This window comes from Drosophila virilis, chromosome 4, assembly GCF_030788295.1.
Source record: "Drosophila virilis strain 15010-1051.87 chromosome 4, Dvir_AGI_RSII-ME, whole genome shotgun sequence".
Lineage (NCBI taxonomy): Eukaryota > Metazoa > Arthropoda > Insecta > Diptera > Drosophilidae > Drosophila > Drosophila virilis.
This window is the reverse complement of record NC_091546.1, coordinates 18,133,825-18,146,948: the sequence shown is the minus strand read 5'-3', so window position 1 is coordinate 18,146,948 and position 13,124 is coordinate 18,133,825. Positions and strand designations below refer to the sequence as shown.

The following is a 13,124-nucleotide window of genomic DNA, read 5'->3' as shown; positions in this document are numbered from 1 at the left end:
ACAACCGTTACAACGTAATATGATTCATTAAAATAATGAATTTATGCAAATTGTTGATGTTGAAGCATTCTTAATTTTAATCCAATTGTTTCATTTATGCTGTTCTTACGTTAACGACAACAATAACCAACTTGACAGCAGTAGCTGTCAATTTCATTTTAAGACTTCTCAGTTTAAGGAACACCACCAATTTAAATTGAAAAACACAAACACATAAAATTAATGTGCAATTTTAAGATGTATTTTTAATATATTTACATATTAATATTTACCAAATGCGTTAGGCGACACTAATTAACCAATCACGGACCGCTCTTTACAACACTGTTTTGACTCATATTTCGTAATTGGTCAGAACGACCAGTAAACGGATTTACCGTATAAATTTAAAGTTAATTATAGAATGCATTGCACTACAAAATGGTGGTGAAGAATTTTGGTAGGATAACACAAGTTTTGTCTCGGTTGCGTTTTGTGCGTGGCATTGGCGCAAATACAAATGACCACACGGCCAAAGCGCAGAGCAGCTACAAGCCGATAACACAAGGATCCCGATCATTATGTAGTGCTTACAACGGACACCAACAGCGACAGAAGTCTGAACGCAGCAGCTCAACGTATCCCAATCACACGGTGCTGATATTCACGGCCGCGTTTAGTTTTAATTTTTTTACCGTCGGCGATGGCAGTGATACCGAAGAAACGCCCGAAACGAAGCTGGTGGATACCATAAAGCGTTCTATATTATGTATACAAAACGAGCAATACGACAAGGCCGAGCAGATGCTGCATCTGGCGCTGCGTATGGCCCAAGATATGAAATCAACGCACGGCATTACCTATGTCTACGATCTGATGGCCAATTTGGCCATGGAACGCGAACAGTTTAAAAAGGCCGAAAACATATTTGTGGATGTGATGCGGCGCCTTATGTCCGAGGGGCATACGGACGACAGTCCCAAAATACTGCACATTAGCTCCAAAATAGCGCACATGTCGCAGCTGCAGGGCGAATTGGAAAAGAGTTTTCAGGGATTCACATGGACCCTGCAGCGTCTAGCTAAACTAGTACAGGAAATGCCGCAGGATAGCGACATACTTGAGCTATATGGCTTGACTAAGAACTGGTATTGAAGGTTGTTCCATGCTTTCTCAAAACCAAAAGCAAAGATTCAGCTTAATAAGTTTCAACTAATATTGTATTCTTCTAACGTACCGGCAGGTTTGGACAGCTGCTTATGAAACAGGGCAAATATGCGGAGGCCAAGAACATGTTCAAGGAGGCTCTAGCGGCACTGGTCGAGGTCTATGGCAGCCTCAACGATGCCTCGGTGACCATTTTGAATAACATCAGCGTGGCCTATGTGAATGTATGTTAATAAGGCATAAAAAATAATTTTTAAATACTAATAATTGCCTTGTATAGCTGGAAAATTACGCCGAAGCCAAGGAAACGCTCTTACAAGCACTGGCCATAGCCAAGGAGCTAAAGGATGCCACCCAGGAAGGCGTGCTTCAGGCTAATCTGGGTTTGGTTTACCTGCGCGAAGGCCTGCTGGCCGAAGCCGAGAAGTTCTGTCGGCTTGCCTGGAAAATAGGCAAAAGTCAGAAAAATGCAGATGCTATTGAGCAAGCCGAGTATTGTCTTGATGAAATTAAAGCCACCATAAATGGCCAAGTCCGCTAGAACATCAAATTTTATTTTGTATCATTACAGCTTGACTTTTTGAAAAAGAAAACAAATGTTATGCATGATATAGACGCTAAAAAACACCGCTATAAAATAACCTTCGAACAATTTTCTATTAATTAATTTTGTTTAATGTTTTATGTGATTTGTTTTCTAGTTATATTCATATTGTATTTTACATGCCCTCAAATTTGTTTTGGAAGTACATACGAGCCATATTTACGAAACTATTCGGCTGCTCTGCGGCTGAAACTATTCAAACTTGGCTATGACAATCATTAGCGCCACGCCCGTTAGCAGCGCAACAATTTCTTTAAGGGATTGTTTGAGCTTTGTCGACTCCTCTAACAGTTCCGGCAGCACACTGACTGTGGCTATGTAAATAAAACCGCCTGCCGTAAAGGGAAGTACCCAAGGCGCCGAGCTGCCATCACTGCCGCCCGCACCGAGCAGAGCCAACGCTGTGCCCGCTAAGGCGCCGAGCGCTGTCACCAGCTGCAGCAGCATGGCCTTGCGTCGGGAGCAGCCCGATTTGATGAGTATAGCGAAATCGCCAATCTCGTGCGGCACTTCATGCAGCAGTATGGTTATTGTGGTAACTATGCCAATGCTGTTTCCAGCCAGATAGGAGGCACCAATGGCCAAGCCATCGGTGAAATTGTGTGCAAAATCTGCAGCCAAATTTAAATAACCTGATATTTCCACTTCGTTCTCATCATCATCAGCTTGCTTGGCCACCGCTTTGCTCGGCTTCGTTGAGGACTTTTTCTTATCGCCTGCGGCAGTCTCCTTCTCCTTGATTACTGGTTTGGGTTTGGGTGCGCCGTGACTGTGTCCATGTCCACCCGATGCTCCGCCCTTGAGTATGCGCACGATTTTCTCCACAGACAAAAATGCAATAATGCCGCCCAGCACCCATAGGCCAACACTCATATCATGCACATGAGCGTGTCCCTCGCCATCCTCATGATTATGATTATGATCATGATCATGATCGTGGCCGTGCTCGTGCTCGTGCTCGCCATGGTTGTGCGGGTGGGTTGCGTGTGGTATCAAATGTAGGAAGGCATCACCCAGCAGACCGCCGGACGCAAAGGCCAGCAAAACCTTTAGACGTGGTTTCATCGCCTCGCTATTATCTAGCGGAATAATGTAGAGCAGCACAAATGGAGCGGCACTGATAAGCAGCGTAGAACCAATTGAGTGCAGCCAGATACTCTTCATATCTGTTTCAAAAAAAATCTATTACAATAACTAAATGCACTTGTTACTTGCGGCAGCTCACCCAGCGGCACCGATTTTGTGTGCTGGTGTTCGTGATGTCCGTGGTGATCATGATCATGATCATGATCGTGGTCGTGGTGGAGATGATCGTGATGATCATGGCCGTGGTCGTGGTCATGATGATCATGATCGTGGTGATGTTCGTGATTTACCGGCGGCGCTTTCTTAGCATCAAAATTTTCATTTGCTTCGCGGGAGTATTTAAAACTGGGATTGCCTTGACTCTGGCATATTGTGGGCAGGGAGAGCACTATGGCTACGAGCAGAATGCCAAGTGCTATCTTCTGATAGAATTGAAACTTTGTCGGCTGCAAATCAGCCAATTGTTTTGACATAGCTAGCCGGGTTCCTCTACAAACGCGTGGGTATAATCTTTTTTTTTTTAATAAATTGTGACGTGTGTGTTTTTTCTTCGCGTTATGCTCAAGTACAAGTACGGCCGAAAGCGATATGTACTCAGTTTGCTTACGTTATCGATGCTATCCCATATTTCTTATTATCGATTAAGTGCAGTATTTTCTATCGGTATTATTTCTGGCGAATCGTTTGAAATAGTACGTTTGGCTTGTTGCCCTTTTAAATTAATGAAACCCTAGTATCAAGCTAATCGAGCTTTATGTGCCGATTCGTGTGTAACTTACGTATTAGAAAGGTGGATGGTTTTAATCTAGAAACTTACCCTGGAGGAGCTCTCAAGTTTTTATTCTGCGAAGTCCTGCCTCGGGATACCCAGCCAGGTGTGATTTTTATGTTGTAATTTGAAGATCAGAACGACTCGAAGTCTTATTTAGCGATAATTCCCAATATACAGCTCAATTGCAATTAAAATGCTTATATTATTAATCATCTAATCGTATTTAGTTGGGTTTTCGTTGTCGTTAAACGATGCTAATAGACTATAGACGTGTGTGTGCGTGCGTGCGTGTGTATGTGTGCGTGGGTATGGTGCGTGCAAAATAATTGTTGTTGTTTAATAAATAATAAACTTGGGAATTTAACTCAAGCATGGGTTGTGGAACGAATGATAGTATCAGCTGTTGATGACACGCCACTTAAATCCTTGATAATATATAAATTTTAACATCTTTATGGTGTATATACAAGCCACTTTGGTTGCGTATTGCTAGAGTGCACCGAGTGCTCAGTACAGATTGATCTTCTTTAGTATCGTCTTGCGGCACATGTGGCAAGTGCGCAAGGTTTCGGCACAATGGGAGCAGGCGCCATGGCCGCAGAGGAAGGCCACATCCCGTTTGCGTTCCATGCAAATACCACAAAAATGAGACTCTTCGAATTCCTGCACCTTATTTTCTAGATAGCGCAACAGATCACCGGATGGCAGGCGCGCCTGATCGCTGGGCGACGATGTGGATGACAACTGATGGCCGACCACCAGACGTCCATTGGCGTCCAAGCGTCTCTCGATGGCAACACCACAGCGCAGGCACTTCTTCATGCGTATGCTGCATTCTTCGCAAGCAATTTGATGCAGACATGGTTCTAAACAAAAGAATTTGTGATTAATATAGAATGTTGCTATAGATGAACTTCATATTGGCATACCGAAGCGCACCAGCTGCAACGGCTCATTGCACACAATACACTCCTGCTGGCCAGAGTTAAGGCCCGGCAATGCTGCTGCTGCGACCGCACCGATCAATGCAACCTGTGGCAATCCGCTTGAGTCGCTGCTCGTTGCGGCACTGCACGTTGTTCCGGTTTGAGCTGGTGGCTTGGGTGCTTTTTTACGGGGCGCCACCTGAGGCGACACACTGCTGGCGGCATCCGAATTGAGTTTCTTGTTCCCTGGTGATGGCTGCATGCCAGCAGCTGCTGCGGTTGCCTCGCTGGGCTTGGGCTGCGTCAACGATGGCGGCGGGGGCAGTGTTAATGTGCCTGCACTTACAGTCGCTGCTACATCCTCGCCAGCAGTAGCAACAATCGCTGGTGTTTCGTCAGCTGCGCCAATGTCTAGAGCTTGCATATTGCGCTGCAGTGGCGTCGGTATCGCCGCCGTTGGCACAGTGGGCTCCTCCGTTTGCTGACCAAAGATTAGCTGTCGTATATTGCGATCGGTGATCCATTCAAAAATGCTGGCATTGGCATTGTTTAGTTCGACACGGCACCCATGTCGCGATAGATAAATCAGAACGCTGTACATCAGACGATCCTCGCTGCGCACGCTCGTCTGGGTCAGGCTGACAAAGAACTTGTGTATTTCGGGCGCTTCCTCTGGTGATGGTTCGGCTGCCTGCTGTAAATTGGATTTCTTAATGACGCACAAGTGCATGGCATTGTCGCCATCTTCGTCCTTGGCATTAATATCGCATGATAGCTTCACCAGGCGCTCTATAACGCTTGCATGTCCCTGTGAGACGGCCAAAAGGAATGGTGTTTGCCGTCGATTGTTTCGTATATCTAGCTCGGCCTGGCCCTCGGTGACCAGCGTTTCCACGACCTGTGCATGCCCGTTGAGCGCAGCCAGATGCAGTGCCGCAAAGCCATCGTCCTTGCGCACATTGACCAATTGACGCGACAGCTGAAGAATGCGACGAGCGGCCACCACGTTGCCCTTGAGCGCTGCATGATGGAGCACATTGAAGCCGCGATTGTTCTTGACCGTAAAATCTAAATTTGGTGCATTGCATAGAAGTTCAACGACTTCGGTGTTCTCCTTGCCAATGGCATCGTGTAGTGCCGTATCCCCGTAAGAGTCCTGTATGTTCACATTAGCATTGTGCTGCAATAGTTCGCGCACGCAATGCGGCGTCTTTTTGTGCGCGCAAATGTGCAGAGCTGAACAGTGACTGGAATTGAGGAAATTGACCTCGGCGCCATGCTCGAGCAGCACACGCATCGTTTCGGGTTGATTGCCAAATGCAGCATAATGCAAAGCTGAATCACCCTCCTTGTCAACGACATTCACATTGGCGCCCTTGGAGATGAGGTAGGTGACCAGCTCGACGTAGCCCTGATGTGAGGCCACCTGTATGCAAGCCTTGCCGCCGCTCATAACATCCACCTGACTAGGATTCAAATCCAGGTATTGCTTCACAAAATCCAAATGACCCTGTGCCGCCTCACGCACCAGCTTATCGGGCACCGAACTGCCAGAGAGACCAGAGAGCGGTGTCATCACATGATCCGTACGGCGATGGCTCAGATCCATCATGCTATTGGAACGTTCCGCTGCCGTTGCCAATGGCGAACGCTCCAGTTTGACACATTTGGGATTCAGTGTCCACTCGAAACCATCATCCAGCTGCTGTATGCGCAGATCCCCATCCGAGTACACCTTAACCACTTTACAGAGTTTGCCCAGAGCCTAAAACGAAGCACATCAATTTTAAGTGGCAACATAATCTAATTTATTCCCATTCAGGAACTTACATAGCGCATGATATCAATCCATTCGCCGTGCCCCTTTTGCAGTTGCTGTACTTTTTGTGCATCATTTATAATTGTCACCAAATCGCCAACGCGAAACGATACAACCTTGACGAGCGCGGCGGGATGAAAGGTCCAGCGATTGGGACAGTTTTCATATTGGACTCTGTAATTGGAAAATTTGCATAAAGCGTTAAATAAATTCTTAAAATGGTCGGATACAGACGTGACTTGAATGAATTTTTTTCGTTTACGATTTTCTATACTTGCGCCAGCCTTAAATTCTAGCTTTCTAGATTTTGTTTTGAGCTGTGCGTTCATCATCAATCATTCAATCAGGACAGTCTTATAGAGATGACTTCTATACTCACCGTATATCTCCCTTTTCGGTGATGCGATGCACTGTGCCCAGTTTGACCAAATGCTCGACCATACGCGGATTCCAGCCACCATGTCCCTGCTGTAGCTTCATCAGTGCATCTACCTCGAGGCACACCTTGACACGGTCGCCCACAGAGAAGCTTGGCTTGACCATGGACACGATTGGCTGCTGTTCCTCGGTTTGGCCCAGCACTGGCATGTGGTCCTTATAGTAATGTCCACCGCAAGTTGCTGCTATATATTTAAGATCGACGTTGCCCTTGTGGCCGAGTCGATAGACGTTAGTAGAACCGGTTACCCACGAGACGTTTGCTACACTGCGACAAGATTCGTTGTCCCAGCCGCGTATTTCCATAACACGCCCGGTTTTACCCTCGCCACCGTCCTGATTGTTCCACTCCCAGTCTGGACCGCGCACAACCCTCGAGCCCACAAAGATGCCACGTAATTGTATGCGCTCCGAGCCTTTACGCGCCGGCACACGTACTCCCAAAGATGTGGGCGTAGTATAACGCACAAACGTATGCTCCAAATCGTGCTCATTCGCGCCGTAGCAGAAGGCGCACAAATGATAATTGGTGCACTGGGCACACTTGAAGACAATGCCAGCTATGCCCGCCTTTGAGCAGCCATCACACACGACATTCGAATGACGAACACCTGGGGAAATGTCGAGGGAGGAGAAATTGTTTAAATGAAATCCAGTTTTATAGCCCTCGTTAGATAGTTTCACTTACCAACTTGTGCATTATCCACAATGATCAGATCGTATTGATTTTGATAGCCCACTCTGTAGTTGGTGCGATGTCCCGAATCCCAATTGACCACAACCGTGTTCTCCGGTGAATGTGTGGATCCACAGCGTCCGATTTCACAAACGGTGCCAACGTGTCCTTCTCCGTCGTCTGTTGGTTAGAAAATAAAAATCAATTGAAATGGATTTTGTAATGGAGCTCAGTTTCTTAAATTTGTTCACAGCTTCCTTCCCCCTAGTTTCCGTTTACCCGACAGCTCAAGAGCTATTTATAAATTGAGACGCTTCACACCCCAAACGAAAACGAACTACCAAGAAAATGTTTCATCCGGCGCGAATACCACAACGACTCGGAGCTCTTGGCTCATGCCAAACATCTGCCCCAGCAAACAGCGCGAGAGTTGTATAGGAATTTCATTTGGATACAGATACGGCGTCTGCAGCTGTACTCTATATTTTTAGATATGCCGATGCCCAACTTCCCAGCACCCCCATCCTCTTGGCCTGTCAGTTAATAGGCGGTCGTTTGATTTATTTTTGACATTAACATTGTGTTGGGGCAGGACTGTAAATGTTAACATAGGTAATGTTAAAGTTACGCTGTTAATGATTATTTATGCTTTTCCTGCCCGACCATCGCAAGGAAAAGGAGTAAAAGACTGCAAATGATACTTCGAACCAATAAAATATACATTATTTTAAACAAGATCAACAGCATTTGTCTGATTAAAAAATCAGTACCATAAGCAAACCTTTTATAGGTTAATAATGAGACTTAATATTTGGTAAGTAGCACAAGAATAATTCACTTTGCGGAAACGTTGTTGAGCTTCGCCCAACAAAAGAGATAATATATATTAGAAGTTAGACGAAGGTTGAGCAACTTTTTATATTGTAATAACAACTGAAAATAATGTATGAAAGTATTTAACATTTAATATTTAACATAACCATCAAATGTTAACAAATCATCGAAATGTTAGCAACAACAGCCCATTAAAAAGCTGGGAATATTCGTTTTGCTGTTCATTCTCTTAAAAACAACTGTTTAGCTAATAATTAAGATTTAAATCCTATTTATATAACTTTATTTATCCCCAGTGCTGCAGTGCTGCAGCTGCAATTCTGGCCAACCCCTCGCCTGCTCCATGTCTAAAAATACAAGATATACAAATGGCACGCGCCCCAACAGGCGGCGGCGACGACGACGACGACAGGCAGCGCTGCACTTCTTTTATGACAGCGGAGTGAAAAATTGTGTGGAAAGAGTCACATATGCGTGTGCACTCGCCTGTCCCCACCTCGCACCTCTCCTACCACTAGCCCCAACACATGTTGTATATTATGTGCGTTTAAAGCGGCAGCGCCAAATGCAGAGACATTTGGGAAACATTCCGTTGTGAGTGCGGCTAAAAATAGCGCCCCGTCCTCTTTACACTCACTGCCAGCAATCAAAGTGCTGATCGTTTATTGTGTGTAAATAGGTACACAGAGAGAGAGAGAGAGAGAGAGAGAGAGGGAGAGACACCCATTCAATTATACATAATATAAACAAATTGTTTTAGCTAGTCAATGCCTGAAATGGGTAAACAAAATAACATCCTACCTTGATTCGACCAAATCCAATTTGGGCCGCGTACAACACGTACGCCGGGCGGAATGGAGGCGCGCATTCCAGTATTTGATTGTTGCGTTTCAGTCGCCTGAAAAAAAAAACGAAGAAAACTATATAATATATGCTAAATTATTGACAAATTATGATAACATTTCGAATATGTGTCAAATACATTGCTGAATTGTGTGGGGGGGAGCATCGAATACATTTGGGTCAAACGACAAAACCAGCGCATGTCTAACTGGAAATATACGTACGTATGTTTATGTATTTCAAGATGACGCTGGTTCCCTTCTTTTTTGCAGCACCTCGAATGGTACAAAGGCAATGCAGGTAACGTGCGTTACATTTTAAGTACATATGTATAAATGCTATTAGTATTTAAGTGCATACTGTTATATAGTATTTACAACGTTATATAGTATTTAAAGTATTTTTAAGTAGTTATCTAGCTGGACAGTTTATTTTGGCAGCAAATTGCAAGGTTGGAGAGAAATGCAGGTAGTCCAATTAGTACATAAATAGTACACTAATTAATGCCTGAAAACTTGAATAGAACTATAATTAATGCTGGGCAGTATCAGTATCAATTAAAATCTGTGTTAGATAAACTATAAAAGCTATCAAAATATTTTAAATTTGTATCGTGCGTGCCTTTAGTGCGTTAGCACGCGCTCTTCGCTTTAAATGCCAAATTGGACTCTTTATTGGATAGAAATACATATGAATCAGAATTAATAATGATTAAGAATGGAAGTGTTAAAACAGTTGTCCTCACATTATCTGAGGCAGCTGTATTTGCAGGAGTCGCCCAGCAAAACTAAGAAATTGAAGTGACGCATGAGATAAGGCATATGGTACATATGTATACCCTATATATCAACATATCTACACCCACAAGTATATAGATACAAATATATATATATATATATGTATTTAATGGGGAAATGTACAAATTCCATTCAGCGATTACGCATATTTTCCGCACTTCAATAACACACACCAACTAATTATTTCGAAATTATAACAATTTGTTTGTTATTTGTTGTGATGGGGACACACGACTTACCAATGCAATTTTTCGTTTCCGTCAAATGTACAACTGTGTGTGTGTGTGTGTGCGTGTGTGTTTGGAAATACCGTATGTAATTTATATACTTTAATTCCAGCAATAACACTTAAACTCTTGAGTCTAACAATGCATTTTTATGTGCGTGAACCTCTCCCACTGGCACTAATAGTTTTAACATTTATTGTTTTATAATATACACAAAATCCGATTCATATACAATTTATCGCACAACCAGGCATTATGTGTAGTTTTATATATTAAATTTAACTTTATAATTTAGTACACCTAGTTATCGGGATTAAGCTGCAACGTAGCAAGCATGTTAATTTATTTGTATTAACCAAAATGGTACTTTATAAGTTAATTCTACTTTAATTTTATGAATGTAAAACAGTGTGGTTGCAAATTGCAATGAAAGTAAAGTGTAGATATTGCAAAAATTGTTTTCGAAAAATACTAACAGCACATGCTCCTCACTTGACGTGCGACTCCACACTGAACGAGTGCGTTGCTCTGGCAACAGGCATAAACACAAAACAGCTGTATTACACATATGAAAACGGTCACACTGCACGCCAGCAGCAGAACGCAAGTTTGTTTGTGCTTTTCTAATTGTTTGCCAAAATTTGAATTTTATTAATGAATGCTGCATATATACAAAAATTGTTTTAGAGCCATGACTAGTCAAAGCGTCAGCGGTAAGACAACTTTGTCAAGCAGACTGGCTAAACAGATTAAAGTAACAAAAACAAAGGCCACAACTGCCAAGCAAGAACTGTGGGTGAGTATGTTTAAATAGGCTTAAAGTTAACCTTTAAGTTTCTTTTACACATTTAGGACATTGAGGATTTGCACAGCGTTGCTGCTACGACTGCGCCACGCTACTTTTCACCTGTCCAAACACGCAAGCAGCGACAAGTGAATACACTGCCCAAATCAAATTTGCCCGCCAAAAAAGCGCGCCAGGATGAAGTTTCAAAAACCTCCAAAATAAAAATAGGTACAGCGACTATAATTAAATGTGAACTGGTGCCGCCTAACGAGACCATGTTGGAACTGAAAGTAGAGGAAGCTGCTGCCGTTAAGACCGAGCAGGACTTTCCAAATGCCAACTGGTTGCAGCATTTGGAAAACATTCGCTTAATGCGCTGCGAAAAGCCGGCGCCTGTGGATACTCTGGGCTGTCATCAGTGTGCCGATCAAAATGCCAATGAAAAGGTGGTGCAGAGTAGTGTCTAAATTGAGTTAACAATATATAAACAATAATCTAAATTAACAGACGCAACGTTTCCACAAATTGGTTGCTCTGATGCTCTCCAGCCAGACGAAAGATGAAACCACTTTTGAAGCCATGAAACGTTTGAAGGCACAAACTTTAACACCTGCCAGCATACAGGGTATGCCAGCGGTGGAGTTGGAGCGCTTGTTGCATCCTGTTAGCTTCTATAAAGTTTGTACAGGAAATAGCTCTAAAGCCAGATATCTCAAACCTAATCTTCATTTCAGAACAAAGCCAAATACCTGAAGCAAACCTCGCAAATACTCGTGGACAAGTACAACGAGGATATTCCGGATAATATACAGGAGCTGCTGAAGCTACCGGGAGTTGGTCCCAAAATGGCGCACATTTGCATGGCCACGGCTTGGAACAAAATCACCGGCATTGGCGTCGATACGCATGTGCATCGCATTGCCAATCGCTTGGCTTGGCTAAAGAAGTCCACCAAGGAGCCGGAACAAACGCGCGTGCAGCTAGAGAGCTGGCTGCCGCGTCCACTTTGGTCTGAAGTTAATCATTTACTTGTGGGCTTTGGACAGACTATTTGTACGCCAGTTAGGCCCAATTGCTCCGAGTGCCTCAATAGGCATATCTGCCCGGCTTCGGCATCTGTCTTGGCCAAGAAAAAGTGAGCACATATTTTTCTTTTTTTCAAAATCGTTAATTAAATATGTATATGAAGTATTAAATGTCAAGCTGGAAATCAAAGCAACAATCGATGGGCAAGAATATTTTTAAAGCCAAATATGTAATAGGGCCAAAATATTAAGTAAAATCAGTTTATTCTGATTAACTGCTTGCTAAGGAGAACTTAACTTGGCATCAGCCGCTGCAGTTATTTTAAATAGTATATAGTATATATATATACATCTGATAGATGGGAAAAGTTGCGGCACGATTGTCATGTACGCCACATTTGAATTCCAATACGCGGTCAAAGTTCGACGCTGCCAGATCCTGTTGCCTGACGTGCCAACAACATCGCCTTTTGTGTATTGACCTCATGGCGTGAAAGTATTATTCAATAAATTGCTCTTCATTTCAACTTGGGCACATGAATTATGTGCACAAACAGCAACAGCAGCAACAAGGAACTGGCGCACGTGACACCTTAAGCTCACACCCACAACCAAATCCCTCATACCCCCGCGCAGAGTCATCAAGTTATGGCTGGCGTGCACTCATCATCAGCTTGGTTGCGTGCGCGCTTTGGTTAGGCGGTTAGGCAAGCGAAGGGCATGGGCAGCGCGAGTTTGGGTTTGGGTGGAGGGCGTGGGGGCTTTGGTGTCGAGACAATCTGTGGCCTAGCATGGCTTATAAATGATGCACAGGCTGGGTTCAGACGTGCGCCCACAACCAGACGTACAGACAGCACCCCCGACCCAAGTCCACCACGCACCCACCCACACCCACACCCACACACACACACCCACACCCACACATAGACATAACTTTTAAGTTCGAGACTTCAACGCCCCGTTTGTCAGGCTGTAATTCAACGCTGTTTACGTGTTCCTTTCGCTCCCCTCCGCCAACCATCCATATCCGGCGTGCGCAGCAAGTTGTCTGTGTTGCCGGCGCCAACGCCTGGGTGGGTGGCTCTATGGGTGTGTGTGTGTGACGGGTGGGCTATACTACTTAAGCGTGCGACAACAACAACAA

At 44.2% G+C, this 13,124-nt stretch overlaps 4 protein-coding genes across 7 annotated transcripts; 2 read left to right on the top strand and 2 right to left on the bottom strand.

Annotated features, from left to right (window-relative positions):
• Positions 1-173: 173 nt before the first annotated feature.
• Ttc19 (tetratricopeptide repeat domain 19) lies at positions 174-1,809 on the top strand. Of its 2 annotated transcripts, XM_002051503.4 has the most exons (3): positions 179-1,127; positions 1,223-1,370; positions 1,427-1,809. In XM_002051503.4, exons 1-3 carry the CDS (start codon positions 421-423, stop codon positions 1,685-1,687), a joined length of 1,116 nt encoding a protein of 371 aa, XP_002051539.1. In that variant the 5' UTR covers positions 179-420; the 3' UTR covers positions 1,688-1,809. The 2 variants fall into 2 exon arrangements, with proteins under 2 accessions (XP_015028211.1, XP_002051539.1); XM_015172725.3 differs by lacking the exon at positions 1,427-1,809 and having other exon boundaries at positions 174-1,136; positions 1,223-1,362.
• On the bottom strand, positions 1,680-3,411 carry Catsup (Catecholamines up). Its single transcript, XM_002051504.4, has 2 exons — positions 2,976-3,411; positions 1,680-2,916 (listed from the first exon to the last, which is right to left on the bottom strand). The coding sequence occupies exons 1-2, from the start codon at positions 3,307-3,309 to the stop codon at positions 1,943-1,945; spliced, it is 1,308 nt and encodes a 435-aa protein (XP_002051540.1). The 5' UTR covers positions 3,310-3,411; the 3' UTR covers positions 1,680-1,942.
• A 375-nt stretch (positions 3,412-3,786) lies between these two features.
• On the bottom strand, positions 3,787-10,577 carry mib2 (mind bomb 2). Of its 2 annotated transcripts, none has more exons than XM_015172515.3 (7): positions 10,181-10,577; positions 9,103-9,199; positions 7,480-7,647; positions 6,733-7,402; positions 6,365-6,527; positions 4,538-6,299; positions 3,787-4,474 (listed from the first exon to the last, which is right to left on the bottom strand). In XM_015172515.3, the coding sequence occupies exons 2-7, from the start codon at positions 9,167-9,169 to the stop codon at positions 4,116-4,118; spliced, it is 3,189 nt and encodes a 1,062-aa protein (XP_015028001.1). In that variant the 5' UTR covers positions 9,170-9,199; positions 10,181-10,577; the 3' UTR covers positions 3,787-4,115. The 2 variants fall into 2 exon arrangements, with proteins under 2 accessions (XP_015028001.1, XP_002051541.1); XM_002051505.4 differs by lacking the exon at positions 10,181-10,577 and adding an exon at positions 9,369-9,425.
• On the top strand, positions 9,374-12,181 carry Nthl1 (Nth-like DNA glycosylase 1). Of its 2 annotated transcripts, none has more exons than XM_015172727.2 (5): positions 9,374-9,444; positions 10,856-10,964; positions 11,021-11,401; positions 11,463-11,633; positions 11,690-12,181. In XM_015172727.2, exons 1-5 carry the CDS (start codon positions 9,377-9,379, stop codon positions 12,092-12,094), a joined length of 1,134 nt encoding a protein of 377 aa, XP_015028213.2. In that variant the 5' UTR covers positions 9,374-9,376; the 3' UTR covers positions 12,095-12,181. The 2 variants fall into 2 exon arrangements, with proteins under 2 accessions (XP_015028213.2, XP_015028214.1); XM_015172728.3 differs by lacking the exon at positions 9,374-9,444 and adding an exon at positions 9,594-9,612.
• The last annotated feature ends 943 nt before the right edge of the window (positions 12,182-13,124 follow it).

Bases quoted from the DNA above. Each gene is read 5' to 3' on its own strand.
- Ttc19 (XM_002051503.4), top strand. From the start codon at position 421: ATGGTGGTGAAGAATTTTGGTAGGATAACACAAGTTTTGTCTCGGTTG. The intron at 1,128-1,222 runs GTATTGAAGGTT...ACGTACCGGCAG, and splicing joins TATGGCTTGACTAAGAACTG to GTTTGGACAGCTGCTTATGA. The intron at 1,371-1,426 runs GTATGTTAATAA...TGCCTTGTATAG, and splicing joins TCAGCGTGGCCTATGTGAAT to CTGGAAAATTACGCCGAAGC.
- Catsup (XM_002051504.4), bottom strand. From the start codon at position 3,309: ATGTCAAAACAATTGGCTGATTTGCAGCCGACAAAGTTTCAATTCTAT. The intron at 2,917-2,975 runs GTGAGCTGCCGC...TTTTTGAAACAG, and splicing joins CACAAAATCGGTGCCGCTGG to ATATGAAGAGTATCTGGCTG.
- mib2 (XM_015172515.3), bottom strand. From the start codon at position 9,169: ATGCGCGCCTCCATTCCGCCCGGCGTACGTGTTGTACGCGGCCCAAAT. The intron at 6,528-6,732 runs GTGAGTATAGAA...TTCCAATTACAG, and splicing joins ACCGAAAAGGGAGATATACG to AGTCCAATATGAAAACTGTC. The intron at 4,475-4,537 runs GTATGCCAATAT...TCTTTTGTTTAG, and splicing joins GTTGCAGCTGGTGCGCTTCG to AACCATGTCTGCATCAAATT.
- Nthl1 (XM_015172727.2), top strand. From the start codon at position 9,377: ATGTATTTCAAGATGACGCTGGTTCCCTTCTTTTTTGCAGCACCTCGA. The intron at 10,965-11,020 runs GTGAGTATGTTT...TTACACATTTAG, and splicing joins CTGCCAAGCAAGAACTGTGG to GACATTGAGGATTTGCACAG. The intron at 11,634-11,689 runs GTTTGTACAGGA...TCTTCATTTCAG, and splicing joins ATCCTGTTAGCTTCTATAAA to AACAAAGCCAAATACCTGAA.